The following is a 27,652-nucleotide window of genomic DNA, read 5'->3' as shown; positions in this document are numbered from 1 at the left end:
TATATATATAAAACCCATGATGGAAAACAGTGGCATGCAGAGTGTGCCCAGAAACAACCAGAAGCTGGCCAGAGCATCTCTATGGCTGCTGTGTTCCCCTGCTGCTCCGGCATGCTGCCTCAGCATGCTAGAAATAATAAATAATAAAAGTGGGGCATGGCTTGTGGCAGCAGCAGGTGATGGGCCTTTGGGGTGCTCACGGGCCGCAGCAAGCAGAGCCCCTGAGGATATCGGGCTCCAGCTTAGTCCTAGGAGCTGCATGTGTGTGGGGTCTGTGGAGGGAGGGCTTGTGGGTGTGGGAATGTGTGTGTGGGGGGTGTGGGGGGCAAGTATGAGGTTTGTCAGGGGTATGGGTGTGGGATTGTGTGTGGGAGGTTTGGGCTTGTGTGGAGGGGTGGGAATGGGGTTTGTGGGGGGGCTGCCCCCCGACATACGTGTCAACCTCCCCCCAGGTTGCACAGCCTCTGCTGCCTGCAGCAGCAGCTGGTGGCAGGCCCTTGGGGCACTAAAAGCCCACAGCAAGGAGAGTCCCCCAGCAACACACAACTCCGGTTGAGTCCCAGGGACTATATGTGGCTGCATGGAACCCACCCAACCTGATGGTGTGTGGACCAGAAGCTGCAGGGAGTCATATGCCATTGGGCCACGTGTCTCTAGAGGCTTAGTCTCTGGGACCTATTCATGACTGGTGAGATTAAAGTTCACTGCCCAGACCTCTGGGATGTCTTGCCCCAGATCTAACAAATACTGTGTGGCACGGAGGCCGAAAGCCTATCCATGGCAGGTACAGCTTCCTTGCATTCAGGAGCAACCTCAGTACCCTCCACAGTTCCTTGAGGTACCTGTACCCAGAAATACAATCCAAAGGCATCTGGCAGCTGCCCAGCCACTAATTGAAGAGCTTCTTCCTGGCATCTAGTTGTCTAGTTTATGGCTTCAGGAGGCAAGAGAAGAGTGAGTATGTTGGATCCTCAAGTAGGGTTAGAAAGGACAGTCACTCTTTCTGATTCCAAGACAGTGGCATTGCAGGCAAAACTTCCCATGATATCAAAGGCAACAGGCTGGAGTTCCCGCAGACCTCTGCAGTCTTACGTTAATTAGTAAGATCCTGCCACTGCTCAGAACTCTTGGATAAATACTGAGCTGTATCAAGCTGGGCAGAAGGGTGCAGAGGTATGTCCTATATCCTTCTACTGTGGGGGCTATAACTGACTCATTTATGAAATGTTCAAAGTTGTACTGAGGAGAATGTTTGCCTAGGGACGTTTTGCTTGGCTAATAGCACCTGCCACCTCCAAATGCTCCCTGCACAACTATGCTGACCTGGGACCACCCATCTGTTTGAAGTCTCCTCAGCTACTTCTACAGATTTAAGGTTACTATATGCGCATAACCTATTCTTTTGATGTGATGGCATGGAAACCCAATCATACTCTTGGGGCAGACTGGAGGATCTAAAGCTGATATAAGCTATCAGCACAAACAAAGGAAATACAAATACAAATAGTACAGTGTTTAAGTGATATAGACGCTATATAATTAAGTATCTAAAAGCATTTGTGGTAGGATTACTCTTGGGCTTAACAGGCTGAAGTGTTTTTCTGGATTGGGCCACAGTGCTCAGCACCTTGTAAAACCAAGCCCAATAATATTTGGGAAGGAAGTTGTAGATGTCAGGTGAAACAGTGACAGAGTCAAATGTGATATTTTCTTTAAAAAAATGATTTTCTATTATATTTTGTTATCTTGCAATTATTAAATTAAAAATATAGACTATAAATATGTTTTAAAACATACCAAAATCATAATGTTTTATATCGTACCGTCTATTCTACATGAAGTAGACGTTTGATTCTACAAAGCCTTACTTACAGAGGTGCACCGATACATTGGTCCCATATCAGATTGGCACTGATATAAGGAACATTGACGGTATCAACAATTGGCTTTTTTTGTTTGATGTCACTGATAAATGCCCCGTGCATGCATGAAGCTACAGCACAGCACACAGGCAGCGAAGAGCACAGCCAGGCAGTGTGGAGAGCATCCAGATCCAGCTGGTAAGCGTGTTGTAAAGGGAAAGGCTCTTGAGGGGGCAGATCAAGGCCCCAGCAGCGAGGGAAGGAGTGGCACTAGGGCTGGGGAAGGGGCAGGAGCTGCATAGCCGGAGTGGGGCACAGGACGGAGCCATGAGCATCTTGTCCGGGAGACATGGGGAGGGGGTGGCGGCTCCCACCACTGCACACACCCTTGGAGGGCATGGGGTGCTTGTGCTCCTAGATCTGCATGTGAGGTGAAGGTGGGGGCTGGAGCCAGACTCTACCCAGTGTGGGGGTTGGGTCGGGGCTGTGCTTAGGGTGGGTGGAGGTGGAGCTGCTAAAGCAAGTTTTGGGGTGGCTGCAGCCCTCTCTCCCTGTGCCCCCTTCCAAGAGTCACCACCACCCACCCTGAGCACAGCCCTGCCCAGACCCCTACCCAGAAGAGCTTGGCGCAGCAAGCACTTATTTTCCAAAATGTGTTCTTTTAATTTATTACCAGGTTTAAGCTTGCAAATGAATACAGGAATGAATGTTGACTAATTTTTCAAAAATTAATTAAGAGAAGCTTTCACTTTTTTTTCTATGTTTAGTTCGATGCATTCATAAAATAAAATAGGGCAAACACTAAGACTTAGATCAATAACTCAAAATGTGTCGTAATTTTTCCTTCAGAAGTTGATGCTAACCCCTGTATGATCTCTCCCCCTCTCTCTCTTCCTCACACACGTATAAACTGCAATATCATTTTAGAACATAAGGGAGAAAAAATCTACTGCAGTAACCCTGCGCACAGCAAAGAAACCAAAATAATTATACCTTAAAAAAACTAACAAACTGCGTGCAATGGCCACATGCAAACAAAATTGTGCCTCTCACCTCTTTTGTTCTGGTGCAGAGAGAAACTATACTTTAGCACTGGCACTTGATTCTGCAGTTGCACTGTGAGAGAAACACCCATTGATCCGAATGTCCACTATTACTAAAAAACCCTGTGCATTAGATATCATCTGTTGGCTCTACTACATACTAAATATAAATTTATTTTATAGGATGTGTTTTAAAATATGTAAATATGATCTTTCAATTATTCAGGTATAACATAACATTTGAAAATTCGATTTTCACTTTACTCAGGCTGCCACACATACAGCATGATAGTTGAGCACACTAACTTTCTAAGAGGTTTACGTTACTACCTACTGTAGCAAATAACTGAAAAAATACTTAAGTCAGAACTTGGGTCCTAACCTTCTGAAGATTAATGCAGAAGTTTAAAACGTCTGCCGAAGTTTAAAACGTAACTCTTCGCAGTACTGGGGATGTGAAAAGGTAATTAAAAAGATTTTCTTTCAAATATTTTAGGCAAAACTGGAAATGTAACTATTTGTATTTTTGGAATGCGCATGGCACATATACTATATTAAGGTAAAATTTACCCCTTTCACCAAAAATCCAGAGTAAATAGAATTTGTAAAGGAAATTAAATGGAGGCTCATGGAAGAGAATTAGCCCTCCTCCCATCTCTGAGAGAAGAGTCATGGAGTTGTGGCAGTCTCTCTGCAGCTGTTATTCTAACTTCTTGCCAGAAACAGAGATCCAGTAGATCCCAACCTTGACCTGCCCTGCCACCAGCTGTGTGCATAAAGGCAGTGCAAGCTCTGAATGATGCAGAAGGCTTTGCACAAATTCTTAAATGAAGTGAATTTCAATCTTAATCATTTGGGGTCCTACACTTTACAAATATAGACACATATATAAATATACAAATACATTTTGCACATTAACTTTGCATTGCACTTTTACTTTCACTAGTACAAACTTTCTTCACTGATAAAATATAAAATGCAGAAATGCAGTATTAGGTATTGATACTCACTTAGAAACTGGATTGACACTGGCTTCAATAATTGTTAAACACTTACAACACTTTATATTTTCTGGAAAATCTTGAACTCCTAAAATTAAAAACAAAAATGGAAAGGTATTATGAAGACATTTTGTAAAAAGTCACTGAACTTGTTTTGCAGCACTAATCAGGCACTAAAACTCATATTCCCTATTCCACTCTTTGGACAAACTTTTTTTGAGAAAACCATCTGAAAAATGTAGCATCCAAGTTGACAACTACAAAGTTGACAACAACTAACAGAGCTCCTACTGAACCCAGTGATGAGTGCAATGTAGTCTTATCAAAAGTGTTTCGTCTTTAAGTTGTGACTGTAACAATCTGCTTAAAATATTAGATTTGAGGAAATATTAACATTGAAAGTCTTGGTTATGAATATATAAGAATATATAAGTTTGCATCCTAAAGTTTCAGCTAAATATTTTTCACTAAAGGAAAACCACAACTGCTTTGCAAGATTAGTGTCATGTCCATTCAATCAATGACAAGATAATCATTTTTAGATTGAACTACCAGAAGACACATGGTGCACAGAAAAATGTTCAAGGTCAGTTCAATAAGTAAGCTTGAATAAAGTCTAATCAGTGATCGAGGCTACCTATAGCATAGACATCAGCCTACCAAAAAGATCACCTGCCTAATTTTACTCCTATCAGTTCAAATAAATTCTCACTACCAAAGTTGATAGATGCACAAATCTTAGGAAAAACCAAAGGAAATAAGTGGTTTCCAACGATCTGTACTAATGTAAATATCAATTGTAGTCATCAAGAAATGAACTGCTCATACTTACAGCATGGTAATACATATGTGTGTTAAGATAACCAACGAAACCAATTGATATAGTTTTAGTCAAACTAAACTGAACCAATTCAAAATTCTAAATAGTAAGCAATTCCTTTTTTGGAATCCATGACAATGACTATATACCTAGAGAACATGACTGAACTAACTAAAATTTGACTTTTTAAGCAAGAAAACGTATTTCTCAACAAGGGCTGAATGACCATGAAAATAATAATATAAAGATACATTAACTATACAACCAGATTATGGATCCATAAAACTGATATTGTTCTGGAATATGAAAAGGTGACATAACAAACCTATGGTTTGATACCTGTGTCAAAATACAACTGTTAAATTTTCCCTGTATGCAAGTCAAGGCAAAAACAACATAAATGCTGTCTCCTTTTACTGGGTTTCTTCATAAAAATGGGAAAGACAAAACATTTTTACCCCTTTTCCTTCAAACCCACAACTGTACTGTGGAAGCAATATAGGTTACTTATGCATTTAAATACTGGTATGTGATACAAGAGTAAAATTTGCTCCTTAGCCATGAAAGTGACAAAAATGTGCTTAGTTTAATCTCTGAGTAAAAACTCAGAAAGTAGCATTAGAAAAAGCTAGTCAAAGGTCTACACAGCATCTTCATGTATTCCTGAAATGGCAGAACTATGAAAAACATTTGCAGCATTACACCCCCTGCCATCATTCCTTGTTCACAATTCTCACTGACAGCAGTTGCAACCTGGCTTTCTATAAATACCGAGAGCAAAAAATGTCCCATAAAAATCACAATCATGGCAGGGTCAGAAGATTTTCAGGTACTCCTATATGGGCAAGCAGAAAAGCACACAATTTACTAGCAGCTAAGAGAAGTCTCCCTAAAGAAACAGATTTTAGAAGTAAGCTTCTTCTAGGATTTGACTAGTTAAGATGCTAACATATGCTAAATTCCTTATCTGTCTGTCTCTATCAGTATGAAAATTGTCTATATTCTAAGACTTGCAAGACATTACTTTAAATTACCTTTTTTTTATTAGACATGACATGATAATGGTGGTTGGTTGTTTAATCTGTGAAGTGCATGAAATAACCTGATGCATGACTGAAACTTGGACGTAAAGTCTCTTAAAGAATATTAACACAAAAAAATAAATACCATGCCTAATAGCCATGTCATCTACACACAGTTCTAGACTGTTAATGAAAACAAGTAGATTCTCTAGCTCATTTCCTTTTTTAAAGAACAGCATAACCTATTTCCAAACTAATTATAAACTTTATTTCTGGGATGAGAAAATAAGATGTCTATATCTGACATATTATGTTAAAATATGGCATTTAGTAGATTTCTATTTGCTTACAGAATTAGAGAGATTTATTTTTGACTGACTACTACTGCTGCTGTTAATTTATTTTTTAATTTCTTGTCTATTTGTTCACTCTGTTCCCTGCTTATTATCCTGATAGTCCCTAAGCCTTGTCCTTGGATAGTTTTCAAAAGCATCTAAGGGTATGCCTACAAGCCACAATGCACTGCCATGCAGATGTAGCCAAACTACTTCTAAATAAGCTCTGTTAATGCAAAGCAGGGTATGTTAAGTCTTAAAGCTTCTAATATTGAAAATAATCTCGGATACATCTGAGGAACAAAATGTTGTGTCATACAGACCTGTCCTAAGTCTTATTTTCAAAAGAGACTGGCACTTCATTATAGATTTTAAAAGGTGCCTAGAGATGTAGATAAGTGCCTAGTGGGTTTTAGAAAGGCTTCCAAGGAAGCACCAAACTCCCATTACAGCCAACAGGAGGGTAAGCCCCACCAGGTTTCTACAGGCCTAAAATGCTTAAATATTTTTGTCAGTGTATCCCATTGATTTAAGGCTCCCAGTGTAGGCTCCTAACGGCGCATCCAGATGAGCCCACATGTGCCTCTTGCTGCATCTCAAAGCAGTTTGGGGCCGGGCAGGGGGACCCCATGGTCCCGTCCTCTAGCCCCCCCAGCACTTACCTGGCACGAAGCCATTGCATGTGGGTCCCTGAAGCCTGCATGGGCAGGCAGCGTGCTTCAGCACCTGGGCAAGGGGCCAGCCATAGAGACACTCTGGCTAGTTACCAGAGCAGCTTTGTGGAGGACTCGAGGCTCCAGTTGCCTCAGGGCACAGTTTGCTTTTTTCACCCGGGTTTTATTTTGGTACCTGGATGTCCAAGTACCAAATTTTGAGTCCACACTGTAAATATGCAGCGCGGGAAATGTTTTTTTGTTCTCGCATGTGGGTCTTGCAGCGTCTCAAAGGGGCTTGAGACGCTGTAAGAGGCACATGCATGCTCATGTGGATGTGCCCTCAGTGTCTAAGCCACTTGAAAATGGGACAAATTCCTAAATCTTTTGAGTACTTTTGAAATTTTTACTTCTAATCTCTATTTTAATGGTCCACTATTTCTGACTTGCCATTGTTTTTAACTTCATTTCTTAATTTGACATGTAAAAATGTCCTGGTCGCAATTCTGTATTTATTTTATTTTATTTAAGTTGATCAGGCGTATAACCATATTTTCTTTATTTTTAGAGTGAGGTTTGGACCTGAAAGTATTTCAGTCATTATTGTTAACTGTAGAACGGGCAAAAATGCAAAATGGATACACCAAAAGGAAATTGTGCCAGACAAACCAAGTAGACTTTTCTATATAGTAACTAATTTTCCATGCAAGAGAAATTCTTTAAACTGCCTGGACTTTAGTAAAGCCCTCAGCATAGGGTTATATAGAAACTATTGGCTAAACTGGAGAATATGAGGATTAGTACAGAAACTGAGGTGGGCAAAGATCTGTCTAAAAGGAAACAATAGGTTGTGCTAAAAGAGTAACTACCATATGACCTTAAGGACTGCAGTTAGAGAAATGAGATTAAAGTATAAAAGTGCAAAGTCATATTCTTAAGGACTACTAACAGGATTTTCTGTTATAACCTGGGACTCATCAGTTTGAATTACAGGAGAAGGCAAACTCTTGGCTTATTAGTTGATATCAGAATGAATATAAGCAACCGAAGTGACATGGCCATGAAAGAGTTAAATGCAATCAGACAAGGTACTTCCAACAGAAACAGGAAATATTATTTTTTGTATAACCACTGGTAAGTCTGCTTATAATTCTGATTACCCATGTTCATGAGATAGGAATTCAAAATGGAACAGCTGAGAAAAAGGGCTAGTAGGATGATCAGGGGATCTGAAAGTCTATCTTATAAGAAGTGGGTAAAAGAATTTGTCATCGTTAGCCTATAAAAAGAAAGAAAGGGGATACAATTATTTTTTATAAATTAATTATCCGAGTAAATACCAGCAAGAGAAAAGAGTAATTTAAGTGAAAGGACAACATGGCACAAGAATAATTACAATAATACGCCAAGAGTTTTCCTTCTCCTGTAAATAAACTCCATGAATAAATTTAGGCTGGATGTTAGAAGGATTCTAACCACCAAACAGTGAGGCTCTGGAACAGCTGCCTTACAGGAGTAGTGAAGACAAGAAGTTTTAACATGGAGTTTGATAAATTTATTAAAGGGATATAGCATACTTAGAGCAGGAGACTGACCCCAAATGACCTGTAGATCCCTTCCCGTCCTATGATTCCATGTTTCTAAATGGCAAAGAAGAACATTGAAGAAATGGCATGTTTGACAGATTCCCCAGCTCATTAGAGTCTAAAAATATCCATGCACTGTAGTTTTGAAGGAGGTTTAAAAGAGGTTCCAGCAAACCTGGAAGAAGAATTGTACACAATGTATCCTTGTCTTAATATTACATACTTTACATTACGTAACCGACCAGTGATTCTGGGATACATATGGATTTCCTTAACAACATACCTCCCAACTGGCTCCACTGAAATCAGCGGGAGCCAGAATCTCACTCTTGTTTTTGATTTACTCACAGTGTAAATTCCCCTGGTGCAAAGAAATCAGTATTACTTGTACAATTGTGAGGAGACAGTTAAAATACAATGTGCATAGTTTTAATTCTCAGGTCAAATCCTACTTTCTGCTCAAGAAATTACTATTGTTCCATTGCATAAGGTGAACAGAATTTGGAAGAAGTTAGAAGATGCTCAGAGATTTAGGTTTGGGTTGTTGCAAGCAGTTCTAGTGGTCACAAATTAGCAAGCCAAATGAAAAAGGAGAAAGCATCAGCACATGGTAAATATTTCACATATGTCTCAACAATTTCAGGCTTCTACATGTCCTTTACTCCAACAGAATGCTGTCATTTGCTAATAGGTACAACAGAGTATCAACTTTGCAGTTATATTGTGCAAGTCTACACAAAACTAACAGCACAGTAACCTAACACTACTGTGCAGTAGCGTGTCTCAGCAAAAACCGTGCTAATACACTCCTGCGTAGTAATATTAGGCTACTGCGCATTTAGCATCACTAACAAGCCGTGTGCTAGTGCTACTACACATTAAAGCCAGTTTCTGCGCACTGATTTAATACTTGGTTATACAAGTACTAAACTTAATGTGCAGCACATTAACGAATGTGTAGATGCACTATTGTGCGATAACACGCACACAAAAAAAAGAGATATTCAATAATTTACTTGGCAACGCAGAAATTTCACCAAATATGAGCCGAGTATCTGCAAGTGGGTATGAATATGGGCAGTGATTAATTTTAGAGGATGCTTTTTACTCATGCACAGATATTTCCCTTACCATCATGTTTGGTTTTTATCAACAGCTAATAACAAGATGTAATTGGAGTTCAATATGAAAGTCTGAACAGTTAATAAGTCATTGTAAGTCATCATTTAGTTTACTGACAAGTGCAATTGGTTTGACTAGTCAACAGTCAATTCCTGCATCTTGCCTCAGGTTTAAGAAGTCTTCCTGAGAGGCTTTGAGAGATGTTCTCCTCAAACTATAGCCAACTGCATTTCAAAGGAAAAGGTTGCTAATAGACATATCAATGAGACATAGCATGCTCACCAGACAAGTACAAAGTGAAGGAGGAAATTGCATGAAGAATCTGGCATCTCTGCCCCACTTGGACAGAATGAAAAGAGCAGAGGGAAGATCAGGGGTTTATCTGTCTGGAATAAGACATTATATGCAAGGATATGGATATTGTTGTTTTCGTTGACTATAATATGGAGAGGACACCTAGCTTGTCAGAAATACGTCCATCTGGGAAAAAATGTGCAAGAACAGATATTTCTGTCATCTTTGAATAGAATAGGAAAGATAAGAGAGAATTAGGAGCTGGGAGATGGAAACAGAAAGCTGAGAGAGGAATGGGAAGTCCAAAACAACTCAGACAAGACACACTGACTGCATCCACACAGGTGTGGACATTTGTTTCCCTAGGGACAAGAAGCAGCAGCACACCTTGTGCCACTGCTACTTATCCCAGGGGAGTGTCTGTGTCACGCGCCCTCTGGCACATGACAGGTTACCCCACCTGGGGTGGGCGAGGATGAGGCCAATATTTGGCTGGTCCCAGCAGCTTTACCTGGGGTCTTGGGGACCTCCTGGGGCTGCAGCAGCAGCAATCCTGCTGCTCAGAGCCTGGCCAGCAGCCAGAGTGCAGCTCCGGCTAGCGAGGCGTCAGTTTTGGGTGGCACATAGTTCCCTCCATGCGTCCTGCTCCACTTTTTTTTTTTTTTTTAGCAGGTTTTTTGACCCCGGGATCTTCTGGGGTCAAAAAATCTCCCATGCTGCTACTTTGCAGCACTGAGAACAGGTGAATGTGCGGTGTGTGGCATTACGAACCTGTCTGCAACCCCAAACAGCCATGCTCGCCTGGACGACAGTATCATCTACAGCTAGCACCAGGGTTGTTTGAACAATGAGCTGGACTGTTGAAAATCCAGGAAACTACTCCAGGTCCAAAGGCAGCTATAGGTGATACCTGCTTTTATTTCTTCATACCTTTGTGTTTATACTTAACAGATTATTTTCCTTTTTCCTTCTCCTTATATGTTCTTTAATCTTATACAGCTAAGACCGTTTGGCTTTATAATGTAGTGATTGTTTTGTGGAAAGAGCCATCTCAGAGCAGCTGACAGCTATAGGCATTCTGTTTCCATGGAAACAACGAGTCCTTATCACTTTGCAAAGTAGGTGATTACTCTGTGAGTTCACCCAGCTTCTCCAGCGGGAGCTGCAAGGTTTAGTCAGGGGCTGGGGAGACTGAGATTTGCGTGGGGTGAAGTGTTACTCCAGGGGAAAAATGTAGTCTAAGTTTGGAGGACAAGCTCTAGAAAAACGAGGAGGGCTCCTGGCACCAGGGGCACCCTAAAGAGTGTATCAAACCAGTGATGTCAGGTATCCAGGTTGTAGCTGTATTGGTCTAGAGGAAAAGGCAATCAGGACACATAGTAGAAATGATATTTCATCCTGTGAGGATCTGTGATGATGCAAATTACCTTAAACTGACTGCCCAGAGGAGTTTCCCATCTACTGACCCCTCTGTGAAACCCTATGAAATACGAACTTTCATTTCTACCCAGGAGAACTTCAACAATCTTTTCTCCAATGCCTGACGAAGGGTGTTTGTGCCCGAAAGCTTGCAATTAAAGATTTTTTTTTAAATCTTGTTGGTCTAATAAAAGATATCATCTCTACTACGAGTCCTGATTGCTCAAACCAGTGATAGCATTTATAGTTGCATATAAAAGGAGTCTGTATATGTCTAACAATACCCAAATGTGGGGCTGAATGTGACAAAAGTCCAAAATGACTTCCAGTCTCTACTTATTGTTTGAAATTGCACCACCTGATATCAGAAGAAGGGTAGTGAGTCATAAAGAAAAATAATCGAAGATCCCAGGCATCAATTCTTTGGTCTCACAGAAATGGCTTAAAATGCAAAAGAGTTTTGTGACCAGTGTTGCACCACTGGATACAACAGCTGAGAGGGCGTGACTGAGGTTGTGGAAAGAAGACCACATGCAATCAGGGGATCTGAAATGGACCTGGAACCCCAGGAGGACATTCCCAGGGGGTAGATCTAAACTTACCAACATGGTGATGCCTGAATTGCCTGCACATGCAAACTGGAAGATCAAAAATAAACATGATCAAATGGGACTACTCTAATGACATGAATATATGCAAGTGCAGTGAAGTGCAGATTATGGAGCACATACGTATTTGCTGACTCCTTGGTAAGACTTTAACAAAGGAGGACCTTGCTGCAGCAATGGAAAGAGCTATCATGTGTGCACAATTCTGGAAAAACATCTAGTTTAATAACAAGGATATGAGAAGCAGCAGCAGACTGCAAAATCTAGTTTTGTAGTAGAAATTTTTTGTTTTATTAGCTCAAACACATTTTGGGGAACAGGATATTGTACATCTCTTTCCTAGCACAAACCAGGATGTGGTCCTTATGTTCCCTTTTTAGATATCGAAGGGCACATCCTGGTTTGTACCAGAAAACAAATGTAAGCTCTTGTTTCTCCTAGAAAAAGACCTACATGCTGCAAAATTAGGTTTCTAAAATTAATTTCATGTATGTCTTAAATCCAGGCATGTCAGGAACTACTCCCAATAAGGTTAAGTATGTATTTATAGATCTGCGATTGAGAGAGAAAAACACTCCACAATTTTTTTTTGAATGAGAACAGCTCCACTGTGCATAAACATAACTTAATTTTTTGTGCAAAGGGAAGGAGTAGCATTCACAGAAAGGTCATTTCTGGTCATTGCTAGTAAGCACACAAAGGTCATTTCTGGGCCATGGAGTTCTCCTCTGACTTTTAGTTACAGCTCAGCAATTAGGTCTGTGTGAAATGGCTATGTTTTGTTTCTGTTTTGGATTTGGCATTTCGGAGGAACAGTAATTTGTTTTGGCGTTTCAGATCACTGTCCCATTTTGATTTCGCCGAATCTGTTTCAGAGTTTCGGCACTGTTTCGGTGTTTCGGCCGTAGGATATAACGGGCAATCACTAAAATGCCTGTAACTTTATTTCTTGCCTGATTCAGATGAAAATTGCAGAGCTAGTAGCCCCTTCTGAGGGCATGAAGCCTGCCACGTTTCCAAAAGATAAGTGCAGCAGTTTTTGTGAAACTGTTCAAAGCAAAACTCATATCACTTGCTGGCAGTGGCTGCATGCTGTCATCCTGCATGCAGATCTGGGGGCCCGCACCCCCCCCGGAAGAGTCTGGGGACATGCAGGATGACAAAATGCTGCTGCTGCCAGCTGGGGCCAGTGGCAGCACCAGTCTTCCTAGTGCTCGACAAGGGGTGTGTCAAGCAGACTGGGGTGCTGGCGCTGGTCCCAGCCCCACATGCAGATCCCAGGAAGGCTGCGGGGCTATGCTGTACTCTTCCCAGGGGGGCGCAGGCCCCCAGATCTGCATGTGGGATGACAGCATGCTGCCACTGCCTGCTGGCGCCAGCACCAGCACCTGAGTCTGCTTGGCACACCCCGTGCCAAGTGGCAGGAAGGCTGGTGCCTTCGCTGCCCTTGCTGGCAGCAGCAGCATGCTGTCGTCCGCATGCTCTGCATGCTGTCCAGGAGCTGCGGCCGCTCGAGCTGAGCACTGCTGGGTTCTGGATGACTGCTAAAGCCACCCCAGCTCTGAGACAGCATGTGGCACCCTGCTAAGCCGCACTGCACCCATGCAATGCAACAGTTGCCCATGGGTACCAGGCAGAGAGCGCAATCTCTGCTGCCCCCTGCTGCATGGGGGGCACTTTGCCACGAGTGCCCAGAGACTACAATCACAGCTGCTACAGCCACTGAGTGCAGGGCTTTTTTTATTATTATTATTTTAATTGCCCTCTCCTCCCCCACCTGGCACTTACATGGCAGATGTTGCATCACGTGGGTGCAGCACAGCTTGGCAGGGCACTGTGCACTGTCTGGGAGCTGGAGCAGTTCTACCTGTCAGCTGAAGCCTGGCATTGCTCAGCCACAGTGGCCTGAACTCCCAGACAGTGCACAGCACCTTTTTGAGCTCCAGCCCCACCTGTAGATCTGGGGGCCTGCACCCCTGAGAAGGGCTGAGGGGCTGTGCTGGAATCTTCCCAGGGGGTGTGGGCCCCTGGATATGCATGCGGGATGGGGCCAGTGGCAGCACCAGTCTTACTGGCGCTCGGTGCAGGGTGCACCAAGCAGACTCAGGTGCTGGCACTGGCCCAGTCCTGCATGTAGATCCAGGGGGCCGGCGCAGAGGGCTGCGGGGCTGTTCTGAATTCTTCCCAGGGCCCCTGGATCTGCAGATGGGATGACAGCATGCTGGGACCAGCACCAGTACCCAAGTCTGCTTCGTGCAGCCCACACCAAGCACTGGAAAGAACCCAGTGCTACCACTGGCTCCAATCAGCAGCGGCAGCATGCTGTCAACCCACACGCAGATCCAGAGGCCCGTGCCCCCCAAGAGGGCTGCAGGGCTGTGCCAGAGTCTTCCTGGGGGGTGCAGGCCCCCATATCTGTACTCAGGATGACGGCAGGCTACTGTCCCCCCCGAACCACTGGGATTGGAAGGGACTTCAGGGACAGATCGCAAACACTGGTCAGTAGGGCTGTGTGAAATTTTGAATGGTGTTTTGTTTCAAAGCTCTTTTGACTCATTTGAGCTTGAAACAGTGAAATCAAAATTAAATGAAAGGCTTCGAAACAGCTTTGAAATGAAGGCACTTTGAAACATTTCAGAAGTTTCAAAACATTTTGAGTTTCAAAGTCGGGCTTGCTTGCAGCTAAACAGAAACTAAAAACAGGGAGGGAGAAGAGAGGGGAAGAACTGCTCTGATATTGACATCTAGAGCTCCCAGTTCCATTCCCCAGATCTCTGATAATTTCCCCAGATCTACCCAGGGGGTGTGGGCCCCCGAACTGCACGCCTAGTGCTGGGAAGACTGTGGTGTCGACACTGGCCCCAGCCTGCAGCTGCAGCCTGCTGAAACCCAGCACACAGATCCGGGGGCCCACGCCCCCCAGGAAGGGCTGGGGTAATGATCAGATAACTGGGGGAAGCAACCAGAGAGCTCAAGAATCAAGCCAGGGACTTGGGGAATTGACCCTGGAGCTGGGGAATCAAACTGGGGGCTGGGAAATTGACCCGGGAGCTGGGGAAATCAACACAGGAACTGGGGAAATGTTCAAGTCCCTAAACATTCCTGCAGTTTCTGGTTCAATCCCCCAGCTCTCTGACTGCTTCGCCCAGTTCTTCCCAGGGGACGCAGGCCCCCAGATGATATGGGATAGCAGCAGGCTGCCGCTGCCAGCTGGGGGATGGTGGTAGCTCTGGGCTATTTCCCCAGCTGGTAGCAGCAACCTGCTGAAAACTCCACATGCAGACTCGGGGGCAGCACCACCCAGGAAGAGTTGGGGGAATGATCAGAGAGCCAAGGAATCAAACCAGGGGCTCCCGATGACTGCTGGAGCCACCCCAGCTCCGGGACAGTGTGAGGTGCCCTGCTGAGACATGCTGCACCTACGCCATGGTGCAGCTGCCACGCAGGTGTCGGGGGGTGGGGGTTGATCCCCGCGCAGCATAGGGGGACTCTGCCATGAGCCCTCAGAGGCTCCAAGCCCTGCTGGCAGAGCCAGTGAGTGTGGGGCTTTTTTTCCCCTTTTTTTCAAAGCTCTGCACACCAGCCGTAGAGCATGCAGATGACAGCAGGCTGCTGGTGCTGGCTGGAGCCAGCATCAGCACCCGAATCTGCCTGGCACAATCCGTACCAAGCACAGTGCTGGCACTGGCCTTAGGCAGCGGCAGCTTGCTGTCATCCCACATGCAGATCCAGAGGCTCGTGTCCCCTGGGAGGGCTGTGCCAGACTCCTCCCGGGGGGAGCAGGCCCCCAGATCTGCACGCAGGATGATAGCAGGCTTCCACTGCCGGCAAGTGATACGAGTTTTGTTCTGAACAGTTTGAGATGCAGTTTCACAAAAATCCGTATACCTATTTCCTTGAAACTTGGCAGGCTTCATGCACTCAGAAGGGGCTACCATCTCTGAAATTTTCATCCACATCAAGCAAGAAGTGACAATGTTATAGGCATTTTTGTGAAACATTAAAATGCATCAAAACAGCTTGGACGAAACAAAATGGAACAGTGCTTTGAAACAGCAAAACGAAATACTGTCCCTTCAAAATGGTGAAATGGAAGTCAAAATGAAACAGTACTGTTTCGCACAGCCTTACTGGCCAGCTACAGCTGTCCATATCAGAGCAGTCCTTCCACCCCTCTTCCCCCTCCCTCTTCTTAGTTTCTGTTTCCCTGCAAACCTGGCTCTAAAACTCAAAAATTTTCAGAAACATTTTGGATGGTTTTGTTTAGTTTTGGAGATGTTTTAAAGCCTTCCATTTCAATTAGGATTCGGTGTTTCAGGTGCCAAAATGGGCTAAAACACCTCTGAAATGAAATGGGTGCTGAAGTTTCACACAGCTCTATCAGCAATCTCTTTTCTATAAAAGAAGGGCCAGGATTATGATTAAAGGACTGGAAAACATACCTTAGAGTGACTGACTCAGTATGTTTAGCTTATGAAAGAGAAAGTAGACCTGATCATAATTTATAAGGGCCTGTATATGGAAGACAAATTCGGGAAGAATTTATGCTAGCAGACTAAATTCTAAGAAGATCCACTGCCTTAAAGTTTGAAGCAGACACATTCAAATGCAAAATATACCTGTAGATAACTTAGGCAAAATACAACTCTGCCTGTTCCTATAAGACAGGCTTTAGACACAAACAAATATGATAATATCAATTGTAATGATCAAATTGCATTTTGTATTTTAGGTAAGAAAACTATTGAATGTATGATTGCAACGTGCAATAGGATCAAGACCTCTTTGTAACAAATTAGAGAAGCAGCTGGCAGGACCGCTGGGTTTGTAATGGTCAGCAAGTTCTAAGAATGGGAAGGAAACAGTCAGCTGGAAGCAAGGATCATGTGAGAAAGTATTATTCCTCAGTTCGTCCCATACTCTATGTAGGTAGTAAGAAGAAGATGATAAATTCGTTGGAAGAAACTATTTTTTGAGACATTGATTCAGAAAGATGTTTAAGCATGTGTGCAATTATACATATTCACATTGATATCACTGAGACTATTTGAAATCATGCAGATATGCACATAAATGGGAGCCTTGCCAATTCAGGCCCTGGATGAATAATTGGAACTGGGTACTGAAGCTAGACAGAGTCATTTAACATTTGATATATTACTATCTGAACCATAAAAATAGTTTGGTTCCGTTAAGTTAGCCAAAAGGTCAAGTATTTTTGTTTTGTTTTCCACATCAGTTCACACTTTATTTTAATTTTATCATAAGAACAAAAAATAAAGATAACAAGGATATTTTGACAATAGGAGCTTCATGAAGAATAATCTATACAGTAAAAGGTATAGTTAATGAAAAGAATGAATAGAAGTGGGAGGAACTCTACTGCTTTCCTCTCTTGCTTTCCTAACATACCTCTGTTTTGTACCTAATTTTGAAAATTAATCTTCATTTTAGTCACCAAAATACCTTACATTTCACTCATAATTTTTGTCTCTTCACTTTCATTTTTAAGAACACGAGAACAAGGTAGCTAGAATTTATTTGGATTAGTTAAATGAATCCCACTGATTATTTACTACATGATTAAGATTTTCATGTTTTTCATTTTGGATTTTTGTCTCAAATTCAGCCTCTCATTTGGGCCTTGGTAGACATATGTAAGCAATCATCAATCTTCTGGATCATGGTGTAAACACAAGAGGTCTAGTCAAGTGCTCAATGAATTCATGTGTGGCTGATGAGATCAATTTGAGAGTGACACAACTTGTTCCAAGTTTCACAGATCCATATGTTGCCTGAATTGGAGTCCAAGTTTCCAGCACACTACTTTCTTCTTTCTCACTTTGCTTCCATCCTATGGATCAAAGCCACTTCATGTTAAACTGTACCCAGGGCCAGCTGTTCCCTCCACATGGGATCCTGCATGCTCCTCCCAAGTTTCTATGTTGATATTGAATGACTGCATATCGTTTTTGCACACATCATGGTACCACCACAGATGGCAAACCCCTTTCAAGAGCTGTCTCAAATCTCATTATACAAGACACTGTTGTAGGTACAGTCTCCTCCCATTCTCCTGACATGGCTCATCCATCACAATCTCCAATTCTTGATAGTGGTTTCTAAGTGTGTCAGTCCTGAGTGCTCCAATACCTCTGTTTGGTATTCTGTCCTCCCACTTTGATTTCAGGAACTTATACAGACATCCCATGTGGACGCTGCTCTGCCTCTTGATGTGCCTAGCATATGTAGTCCATGTGTCTGACCGGGGTGACAGCACAGAAGTCTTGTAAATTTGCACCTTCACCTTAGCTGATAGTCTGCTGTTATGCTACGCACATTTCTGTAATAAGCTGAAATTGTTAGCTGCTTTTCTGATTCTGTTAGTCAGTTCAGTCTGAAGGTCGAGATTCCTGCTGACTGTAGAACGCAACTAGCAAAAACTGTCAACGACACAAATAGATTTATCCTCCAGAGTTGTGTCACATACTGGTTCTTCCACCCCTCGGTACGTAATCTGTCTCCTTGAGACCAACTGCCATCCTGAAGCTCTTGCACGACTCAGAAAATCTGCCCAAGAGATTTTTCAGGGAAGATTTATTGTGGGCAACCAAGACCACATTATCTGGAAATAGGAAGTCTCTCAGTACCAGTTCTTTCACCTTGATTTTCACTCTAAACCTTGCAATGTTAAACAAGCCTCCGTCTAGTTTGGTTCAAAGATAAATGCCATCCTTGCCACCCCTGAATGCATGGAGAAGCGGGAATGAAAAGTAGATGTTAGAAAATATAGGGGCTAAGAGACACCCATTTCACTCTGCTGTTGAAGTCAAGGGCATTTGATTCATGATGTAATGAACAAATGATATTCAACGGTTTGGGGGGGAACAGCCCAGCTTCTTCAGAATAGTAAAAAAGGCCCTTTCTGTTGACTGTATTGAAGGCCTTTGTCAGATTGATGAAGGCTATGTATACTGGTATTCATTTTTTCTCTATATTTCTCTTGCAGTTGCATGACTGAAAATATTATATCTATGCCAGAGTATCCTGAACAAAAGCCACATTAACTTTTAAGATAGATTCTTTCACCTAGAGCAGGGTTCCCAACCTGTGGACTGGCACGGGAGCGGGAAGGGGTGCACGGAGCCAACTGCCTCCCTCCTGAGGCTGCTCTGCCACCCAGCTTTAACCCTGCACATGACTGATGGCAGTGGAAGCCATTCGCCCAGGTGGACAGATGGGGGTCCGAGTGGGGGGCTTGTGTTGCAACCCAGCAGCCAGCCCTTCATAACCCAATACCGGACCGCAGCTCAGTGGTTGGGAACCTCTGACCTAGAGATCAAAGCCTAGGGAGCATGATGTGAGTGACAATTTTTTCGACGACATTCAATATTTCAAAGATTTCAACAGGGAGATACTTCTTTAGTGGTCATAACTGCTTCTATCTCCTTTGTTTTTATTGGGAGATTTCTTACAGTTGGTTAGCACTGTTCTTTTGTTCCCAATCAATGGTAGAATGGTTTCAGACTGCTCTTCAAAACAGGCTGCATTTTTCCCCCAAATGCTGCTAGCAGCATTGTACCTGTTAGTTTTTAAGCTTTCCCAAGCCTCAGTGACCAAGTTGTTAAGTAAACTTGCTTTCACAACTTCTTCATTGAATAGACTGCATTTTTCTATGCCTTTAGTTTGGCTGATGTCTATCTGAGGGCAACTGGTAGTTTTGCTACAGTGGATCTTTTTGACACTGATTCTGACTTTGCAGCAAACTAAGGCATGGTCAGTGTCACAGTCAGCATCGTGATACAACCTTGCGTGCAGGATTTCTTTCAGCTGGTTATGCCTGGTCAGTACTAGACCTAATTGGTGCCAGTGCCCTTATCTTGGATGTTTAAATGATGTCTTTCTTGTAATTTTCCCAGCAAAGTAATTGTTGGTAACACACAGATTTTGATATTTACTAAGTGAATATAAAGCTAATTCGTAAAACTACGAATTAAACTCTTGCACTGAAGTCACCAAGTATTATAATGGTTTCATTTCTGTGAGTTCTCTCCATCTCTTCTTCAACGTGTTGGTAGAAAACATTCTTGTCTTCCTCGCTATATACGCACACAGAAACATATATATATATATATACACACACATATATATATATATATATATATATATACACATATATATATACATACATACACACACATATATACACATAGAGCAACTATGGATGTAAACGGAGTAAAAACTGCCTATTTCTTTTTGAGTTTCTTGAAGAAAATTTTTGTTATTCAGTAGACATTAAAAGTTACCAGCAGTTAATTACCTTAAATATAAAATGTTAAAAAAAAATATTCTTACCATTTTTACTGATGTCAAGTTCTCTGAGATTTACTAAACTAGCAATAGTGGTTGGCAGGCTTGAAAGATCATTGTCTGGTATACTCAATTTGCGTAGAGCTTGACAGTTGAACAATTGCTGCAATATAAAAAAGGACAATTAGGTTAAAATGCACTAGTAACAAATCAAATTAGGATTGTTATTTACACACACAGAACAACTGTGGCATAAAAATAATATAAGGCCCAAAATTAGTAGTCTTAAAATTTCTAAGAAAAATCTATTTTAGAAAAAGTATGAGAATAAATTAAAAATATTTTATTATGTTTTAAGCAAGAAAGACTATTCATAGATAACATACCAGTTACAAATTCCTATTGTGATATATCAAGGGTCGGCAACATTTTTGGACAGTGCCAAAAACATTTGCAACCTCAACTTTTAAGGTATTGGCATGCCTGGGTGGATGGTGGGAGAGCCCCGAGGGGCCCAATTCTTGTTGTGGCAGTGCAGCCCTGGACCCTACCCCACCGTCTGCCCTGAGGCACACGTGCCTGCCACAGAGCTCAGGTTGCTCACAGCAAGTGGCAGGGAGGCTGTAAGAGCTGCACCAGGGCCTACAAAGCCCTGACCTGGCTTGTTACTAGCAGCGCGTGCACACGCGGCTTGAGGCAGAAAGCAGGGAAGACCTGGGGCTGCACTGCTACAAGGATCATGCCCCTCTTGGCTCTCCCACCATCCAGCCTGAGGGCTAGAGTGCCAAGCAAAATGTATGTGTGCGCCACACTCTGGGACATGTGCCAGGGGTTGCCTACCTATAGCTGTAACAGGGGCTCAAGACAAAGCCCTGTTACTAAGTAGACCGAAGCCCCAGACACCTGGAGGAACCAAGACCCCAGCAGTGGAGGGTTAAAACACCAGGGAAAGATTAGGGTAATTAGGATGCCACCGTGGTCAAAAGGCAGGGCAGGAGGACCAGAACCCTGCCCTTAGGGCACCAAAGGAGAGGAAGGAGCCACGGGGAGTGGTGGCGCAGCAAGAGGAAAGCCCAGTGAATGAGTGCCAGATCCAAGGAGGTGGGGTGAGCTGGGGGATACCTACCCAATGGGGAGCAGACGGCAGGGAACCAGCTGGACCCTCATGGGCCAGCGTACCACCCCCAGGGAAGCCCAAGAACCAAGTAACCCCAGTGGGTAAATGGTGGTGAAGGGAAGGTGATCAGGGCAGAGCAGCGTCTTCCCCACTCCCTAGTTAATTGGGCAACTAGGAGCCATGTCTTCCCTGCTTCCTAGCTAATTAGGCACTTAGGAGCAGTGATTAGCAACTGTAGGCAAACACAATAAAACTTCACACCTTGTTAACCAACTCCTGGTGACCCTCAGGGGACAACATCTAACCATTTTTCCCATTTTCAAAGTCGTGGCAGAAAAGATCCCGAGGGGACATTGCGAACACAGCAGACACTTGCCCACAGTATCAATAGCAGAGCAGGTCAAAATATTTTTGATGAAACAGTTTTTCCATCAGAAAATGCAGTTTGATTACAAACACTGGTCATCTTTTACAATCACTAGAGCTCTCAGGAGCCACTCTAATGAAAGTGCCTGGACCGTCTCATGAGTTTAGTGACCCATGCTTCAAAATGGCAGTGGAGGTGCTTTAACCAAAGCTCACCTGCCATCATGTTGAAGCAAGGGGACATTGAATACATGTGACACCAAGGCTGCTGGATCATACTAATTAGCACGCTCTAGCAGACCTGATTGAGTCTGCTCCAATAAGTTGTAAGTAGAAAACACTGGAGCAGGTATCAGGCATGTGTATAGGTGCCCATTTTGTAGAACACCTATCTATTCTGATGAAGATTTGGTGGGCAAAGTAAAAGTCAAGAAGCCGCATGTTTCAGCTTTCTTGTTTTAGTACAGTAATATTAATATGCTTAAATACTTTGTTTTTATTGCTTTGCCTTCTTGTATAACATTTACTTTTTTTGGCCTTATGGAAATGAAAAACATTCATCTTTCAAAACCAAACTATTTTTGCTTAATCAAAAGTAAGCATTTTTATTCTCAAATAAAAGTGTTCAGATTTTTTGTTGTTCAGGAAATTCTGCCTGTTTGTTACAATTCTGAACATATTTTAATGTTAGGATTTCCCAAGGAAATAAATCCAGTTTCTGACCAGCTCCAGTCAATAAATCTTATGTAAAATACCTATTTAAAAGCTTTGGTTTCTTCCATACAATTACAGTTGCTATGCAACTAAAGTAGCTTCAAAACATAAAACATGAAAGATGGAAATCTGAGGGTTAGCATATTACATTTAGATAAATCCATTGTGAGGTACTCCACACTTGCCCATGAGAGTACACAGCTTATTCTCCATTGCTCAACCAGTCCAATTTGTGGGTCGGTTCAATAGATTAGTTTCCCCTTTTAAAAATAAAGCGGAAGTGAGGTCGGCAGGATAGCTCAGGGTTTGCCACCTGCTTTTGTTGTTACAACCACTGATGTCTCCAAGAGCACCATCCCAAACTTCGGCTTTCTGGGAAATGAACTTGTCTAGCCATCTATCACTGTATATAGCTGCAGGGCATAGATACTTAATTCCAACTCCCTACTCGTTGCTGCATATGCTTCAACTGCTATTCCTTGTTACTGCTCATGATAATGTATTGATCATAGGCACATGCAAGCCTATGAATGCTGACTCTCCTTTGGAAGCATCTTTATCAGAAATTAAAGTTTTGTACAAATAACTTTCACATCACTTTGCTGTAAAATTTTAAACTAAGAAATGTACATATTTATACAGAAGCCTAGCTAACAATGTAGATTTGATGTGATTATGCAAAACAGAAGAAAGAGAAAGAACAAAATATAGAAAGCAGAACATCACAGTAGGAGGGAATTAATACACAGTACTCAAAATGTCAATCTGAATCAGACAAGTCACTTGAAGCAAACTGTAACTCATTTCCAACTTTTCATCATCATTCTTTAGCTGGTTCACCATTTTAAGAAAAACAACCCTTAATTTTGCTTTTCAGGACGGTCTATTTTTCCCCGACTGGAAACGGCACAAGCATCTTTAACTGGCATGGGAATTCTCATGAAACTGGGCAGAATGAAAAGCATAAGGCAACAGCCACCATAATCTGCATCAAATAATACTGGAGTAATTTTTTTATTGAAAGACTCTCTCTCACTTGGCTTTTTGTATACATACTGACTGAAGTGCTTACCTTCATTTGACCTTACAACAGTCATTATCCCAAGAATCATTTTTATTTTTAGTACAAAAATATGATGCCAATTAGGAGTGGTGTTGGCAATACAACCTGTATCGCAATACCCATGCACTCCAATCCCTAGAATGCCAACTCTTTGGGCTGGGCAGTCTGGTCTTCACCATGCTTCATGCATGAAAGTTTACCCTCTCTTCTCCTGTCACACCTTGATCTTAATTAATAATGGGAGGGTTCCTGGTCATCAACTACAATTCGTGTTGACCTCATGTAAGTCCGATGTATGGGACTCCACCTCCCCTCACACCTCTTCCATGTGCCAGCCAGATACTCCTGATGTATATAGATCTCTGCCCATAGAATAGTGTAATCTCAGCACTCGCATGCTGTATGCTATTGCTCCAGGCTAGGAAAAATGATATAAGTTTGCACCCAAATCCAATTGACCTGGTCTCCCACTCCGGTGGTGGCTTAAAAAGATATGCCAAACTTCCAAACTTGGAAGAAGGATCTGTCGGTTCTTCAGCAAATCAATTAGCGCAATTAATCCCAGGGTGGCTCATTAAATAACTCAATCTGATCACCTGTATCAGCTGTCCATTAAATAAATCAATGAGCCCAATTAATTCCAGGGCAACTCATTAAATAAATCAATTAAATCAACTTCATCAGTCATCCACTAAATAAATCACTTAGCCCAATTGAGGGAGCCCAATGAGCCCAAGGAGGGATATACGGCTGACTCTGGGGCATCCTCCAATGCGGAACAAGCAGGAGCTCACAAAGGAGGGCTCTCGCTTTTCCTGCCATTCAGCCACTATCTCTGTGAAGGCACATGAGAGTCCTTCAGCCCTTACCAGGCTTTCACACTTCACCCAGGTGCTGGGAGGAGGATTTCTAGGGGTCCTACTTCTTGGGTTCCCCTTCGGTAAGTAACACTTCCTTCCACACCATATAGAAGGACATTTTCAAAGCAGAATTAAGAAAATTTATACTGCTAAAGAAAGCTACTGCAGTGATGAGGCTGGTAGGCATTCTAAAAAGGCCTGCAGACATGGACAGGCTAGTCATTATTTATTTTGCTTCTGAGCATGCTCACACAATTCTGAACTCTCTGTACTACAGTGAAAAGGGGACTGATTTTTAGGAGAATGAGGCACTTCCCAGCAGCATTGCATACAATATATATCACTTCAGAAGTGCATCTCATAATCTGATCTCAGTGACTTTCATTTTTTCCCCCCAGGAAATATCATATTTGTAAATGGGAGTTTCATGTAGCTGCTATGAAGAGAGCAGTTGAAATTTCTAGCCACTAGAGGTCTTCATTACTTCAATATAACAGTAAGCTATGGTAATATCTTGGTAATGGCTACAGTAATAAAAATCTAAACATTTCTGATTTTTTTTTGGTGAAGTTTTACAAATTATTGTTATAGCTGGTGTAAGGTTTCCCAGCAGAGCTACAAAAACTCATCTATAAAAAAATCTTCTGATTTACTATGTATTTTAAAAAAATAGTAAAGAAGTCTGACCTGTAGGAAAATTTGACCAAACAGGAATAAGGAATTTGGATTAGTAAATAAAGATGTGTAGCAAAGACTAATTTCCATTAGAAAAATATATACTCTTGTGGAATAGCTATATGACATACCACTCTCTGAAAGAAATTATATTTAATAACAGCAATAAGACAAGAGTGGGAATACAGGCACAAAATTACCTGAAGAGACTTTTTTCTTTTTACCAATAGACTTTGAAAGGAAGTCTTATTCCATTTTTAGAGCTTTCTGACTCTGCCATTAGGATCCAGAGTTAATTGTCATGCAATATGTCTTCATACCACTTTTATTCCTTTTAAGCAGGAAACCAAGTGGCATGAACAGTGCTGTGATTTAGGTCACACAATGGATTATTATTCTCTACCTCTCAACTTCTTGGTTATATAACAATAAATCTTGATAGCCCTCAGTACAGCTAAAATAAACTATAAAACTTCTTCTTACATATACAAACATTAAATGGATTTGTTAATGAAATATAGTTTTAACTCTATGGATAAACTGTCACGTTCATCTTTCTAGAAGAGTAAATAGAACTCCTTGTTGGCAGGTTTACAAGCTATCAAACTCTTCCTAGTAAAGTATTTATAATTCATGTGGCAAATAAGAATCAGGGGATCTACACATCTATCTAAGTGATCAGTATACTCCATTGACATCCTCTTCTTGCATATCGTATATTGACTTTATTGCAATTGTCAGCGGGATGATCAAATCTACTTTGCAATCACTGATATAATGTGTACATATTGTTTCATTATGAGGGATGTTTTGGTCCACAGTCTTTGAAATACAAAACATCATGTAAAAGTTGCATCATCTTATTGCATGCACCTCTTATTTATCACATGGATTTTACCTCATATATTAATATTAAATGAAGCACTTTTCAACTCTACATATTTCTAGGAGGTTAAAATGGAACTGATAAGCTGGTTCATCTATTGCAAATTTTACTCGCATCTATTTAACTTTCTGTGGAAGACAATGCAGAAATTATGCTGACAGTAAAAAAAGTTTAAGATTATTGAGATTATAAAGATTAAGATACATGTATATTTTAGAAAAAATGTTATCTCTCTTGCAATTACTATGCTCTAAATGAGAATGTCAATATGTTCAACTGCACTTTGTAAAAATGATCCACTGAATCACGTGGTCAGTTGTAACTGGCTGCCCTAACGGCCCTATTTTAGGATGTTTCTCATCTATAGCACAGTTGCATAACACTCAGATTTACTCTCTATTGTAAAACTAATTCATGGCTCCTGCTGATTTCAGAAAATCTACCAGGCCCCCTAGTCTCCAAAAACAGTCAGAAAAGTCATAGACCCAAACATACCACCAAAATGCCTGATGACAGCCATCTGAAATAAGAAGAAAAAGTGTAATCAGCTTTCACAACAGGAGACACTTCGCAAACTACGCAACAGCAACAGAGATGGGAATCAAGACACCAGCAGCTGGAACACCAAAAACATTAACTTATCACCACACCCCCCATCCCACTCTGAAACATCTGTACTCAAGGCCTGAACTTCTGCCTAGAAAGAAAAGCTGACAACTTACTACTAGGTAGAAAATTAGAATAAGTTTTCTCCAGATTTTCCCTGAAGGAATACTTCCACAGCCAGGACACACCACCTCTGACAACCCACCCGTTACAACTGAGAAGACAAACAATCATAAAAGAATGGACTCCAAGTGGATGTAACCACTCACTGTGTTACTTTATCAACTGCTTCAGGAAGAAGTCAATAGCAAAATTCTTAACAAAAGCCAGGACCAGAACAACCTCTCTGTCAGTGAAAAAAGCCTTACTGTCCCAAAGATCCAACAATGAAATATAATTAAACCAGCAGACAAAGTTGGAACTATAGTTATCCTCAATGATCAAAACTAAATCAATGAGGCCAACGGACAACTTTGACATTAAATACTATAGAGAACTTGGGGAGGACCACACACCAGTATTCACTCTGGAACAGGAAAATATCATCAAATCCTTCCAACACCAGCTCCAGGAAAAACTATTTCCACTTAACACCAGGAAATTTCTATAGGCTTAAAGACTTATAAACAAGGTAACCCAGGAAGACCTACATCATATCCCAATAGCTCACTGAAGAGCTATTAGGCTTCATAGAAATTATCCTGAAATAACTTGACAATCAAAGAGAATTTTTTCTGCAAGTTGCAACAGACGTCCTCAACAGAATCCAGAACATCACATCACCAGCCTGTACGTTACCTTCCCACACCATGAAGACATAGCTGCCTGCCTGAAATACCTACAGGAACATGGAGTAGACTCAGATCCGCAACAATATCTTGTAAAACTCATCTACCTCATTTTTAGCCACAATTTCGCTTTCAACAACTGACACTTCTTCCAAACCGTAAGCACAGCTTTGGACACAAAGATAGCCCTTCAATACACCAACCTCTTCATAAGCCACCAAGAGGAAGAATTCCTAGAAAACTTCACCATCGAACCTGCACCTGCATTACACAATAATATTTTCATCATCTGTACTGAACACTTGGACTCACTTTTTGACTTCCACCATTTTTAAACAGCTCAACTCAACTCAAACAGGGGAAAAAAACAAAACAAAGCAAAAAAAACCCCACTCAGGTAGGCTCCGGAGCGGTGAGAGACGCGCGGGTGAAGCCCGCTCCCCTGAAGGCACCCCCTCAGCAGCCGCCGAGCCCACTGCCGACCCCCAGCACAGCCGGAGGT

General features: G+C 42.0%; 1 protein-coding gene across 3 annotated transcripts in view; it reads right to left on the bottom strand.

The window, feature by feature from the left end:
* The window catches only part of LRRC7 (leucine rich repeat containing 7), a 220,369-nt gene that overhangs the window by 183,060 nt on the left and 9,657 nt on the right, over nucleotides 1–27,652 (bottom strand). For all 3 annotated transcript variants that reach the window (XM_019531612.1, XM_019531613.1, XM_019531611.1), the window contains exons 2-3: nucleotides 20,121–20,238; nucleotides 3,916–3,994 (exon numbers count right to left, since the gene is read on the bottom strand). In XM_019531612.1, coding sequence (XP_019387157.1) covers nucleotides 3,916–3,994; nucleotides 20,121–20,238 — 197 coding nt within the window. The remainder of the gene's footprint in view (nucleotides 1–3,915; nucleotides 3,995–20,120; nucleotides 20,239–27,652) is intronic.

This window comes from Crocodylus porosus, unplaced genomic scaffold (genome assembly GCF_001723895.1).
Source record: "Crocodylus porosus isolate Cpor-Errol unplaced genomic scaffold, CroPor_comp1, whole genome shotgun sequence".
Classification (NCBI taxonomy): Eukaryota; Metazoa; Chordata; order Crocodylia; family Crocodylidae; genus Crocodylus; species Crocodylus porosus.
Note: the sequence above shows the minus strand (reverse complement) of the source record. Positions and strands in the feature narration are given on the sequence as shown.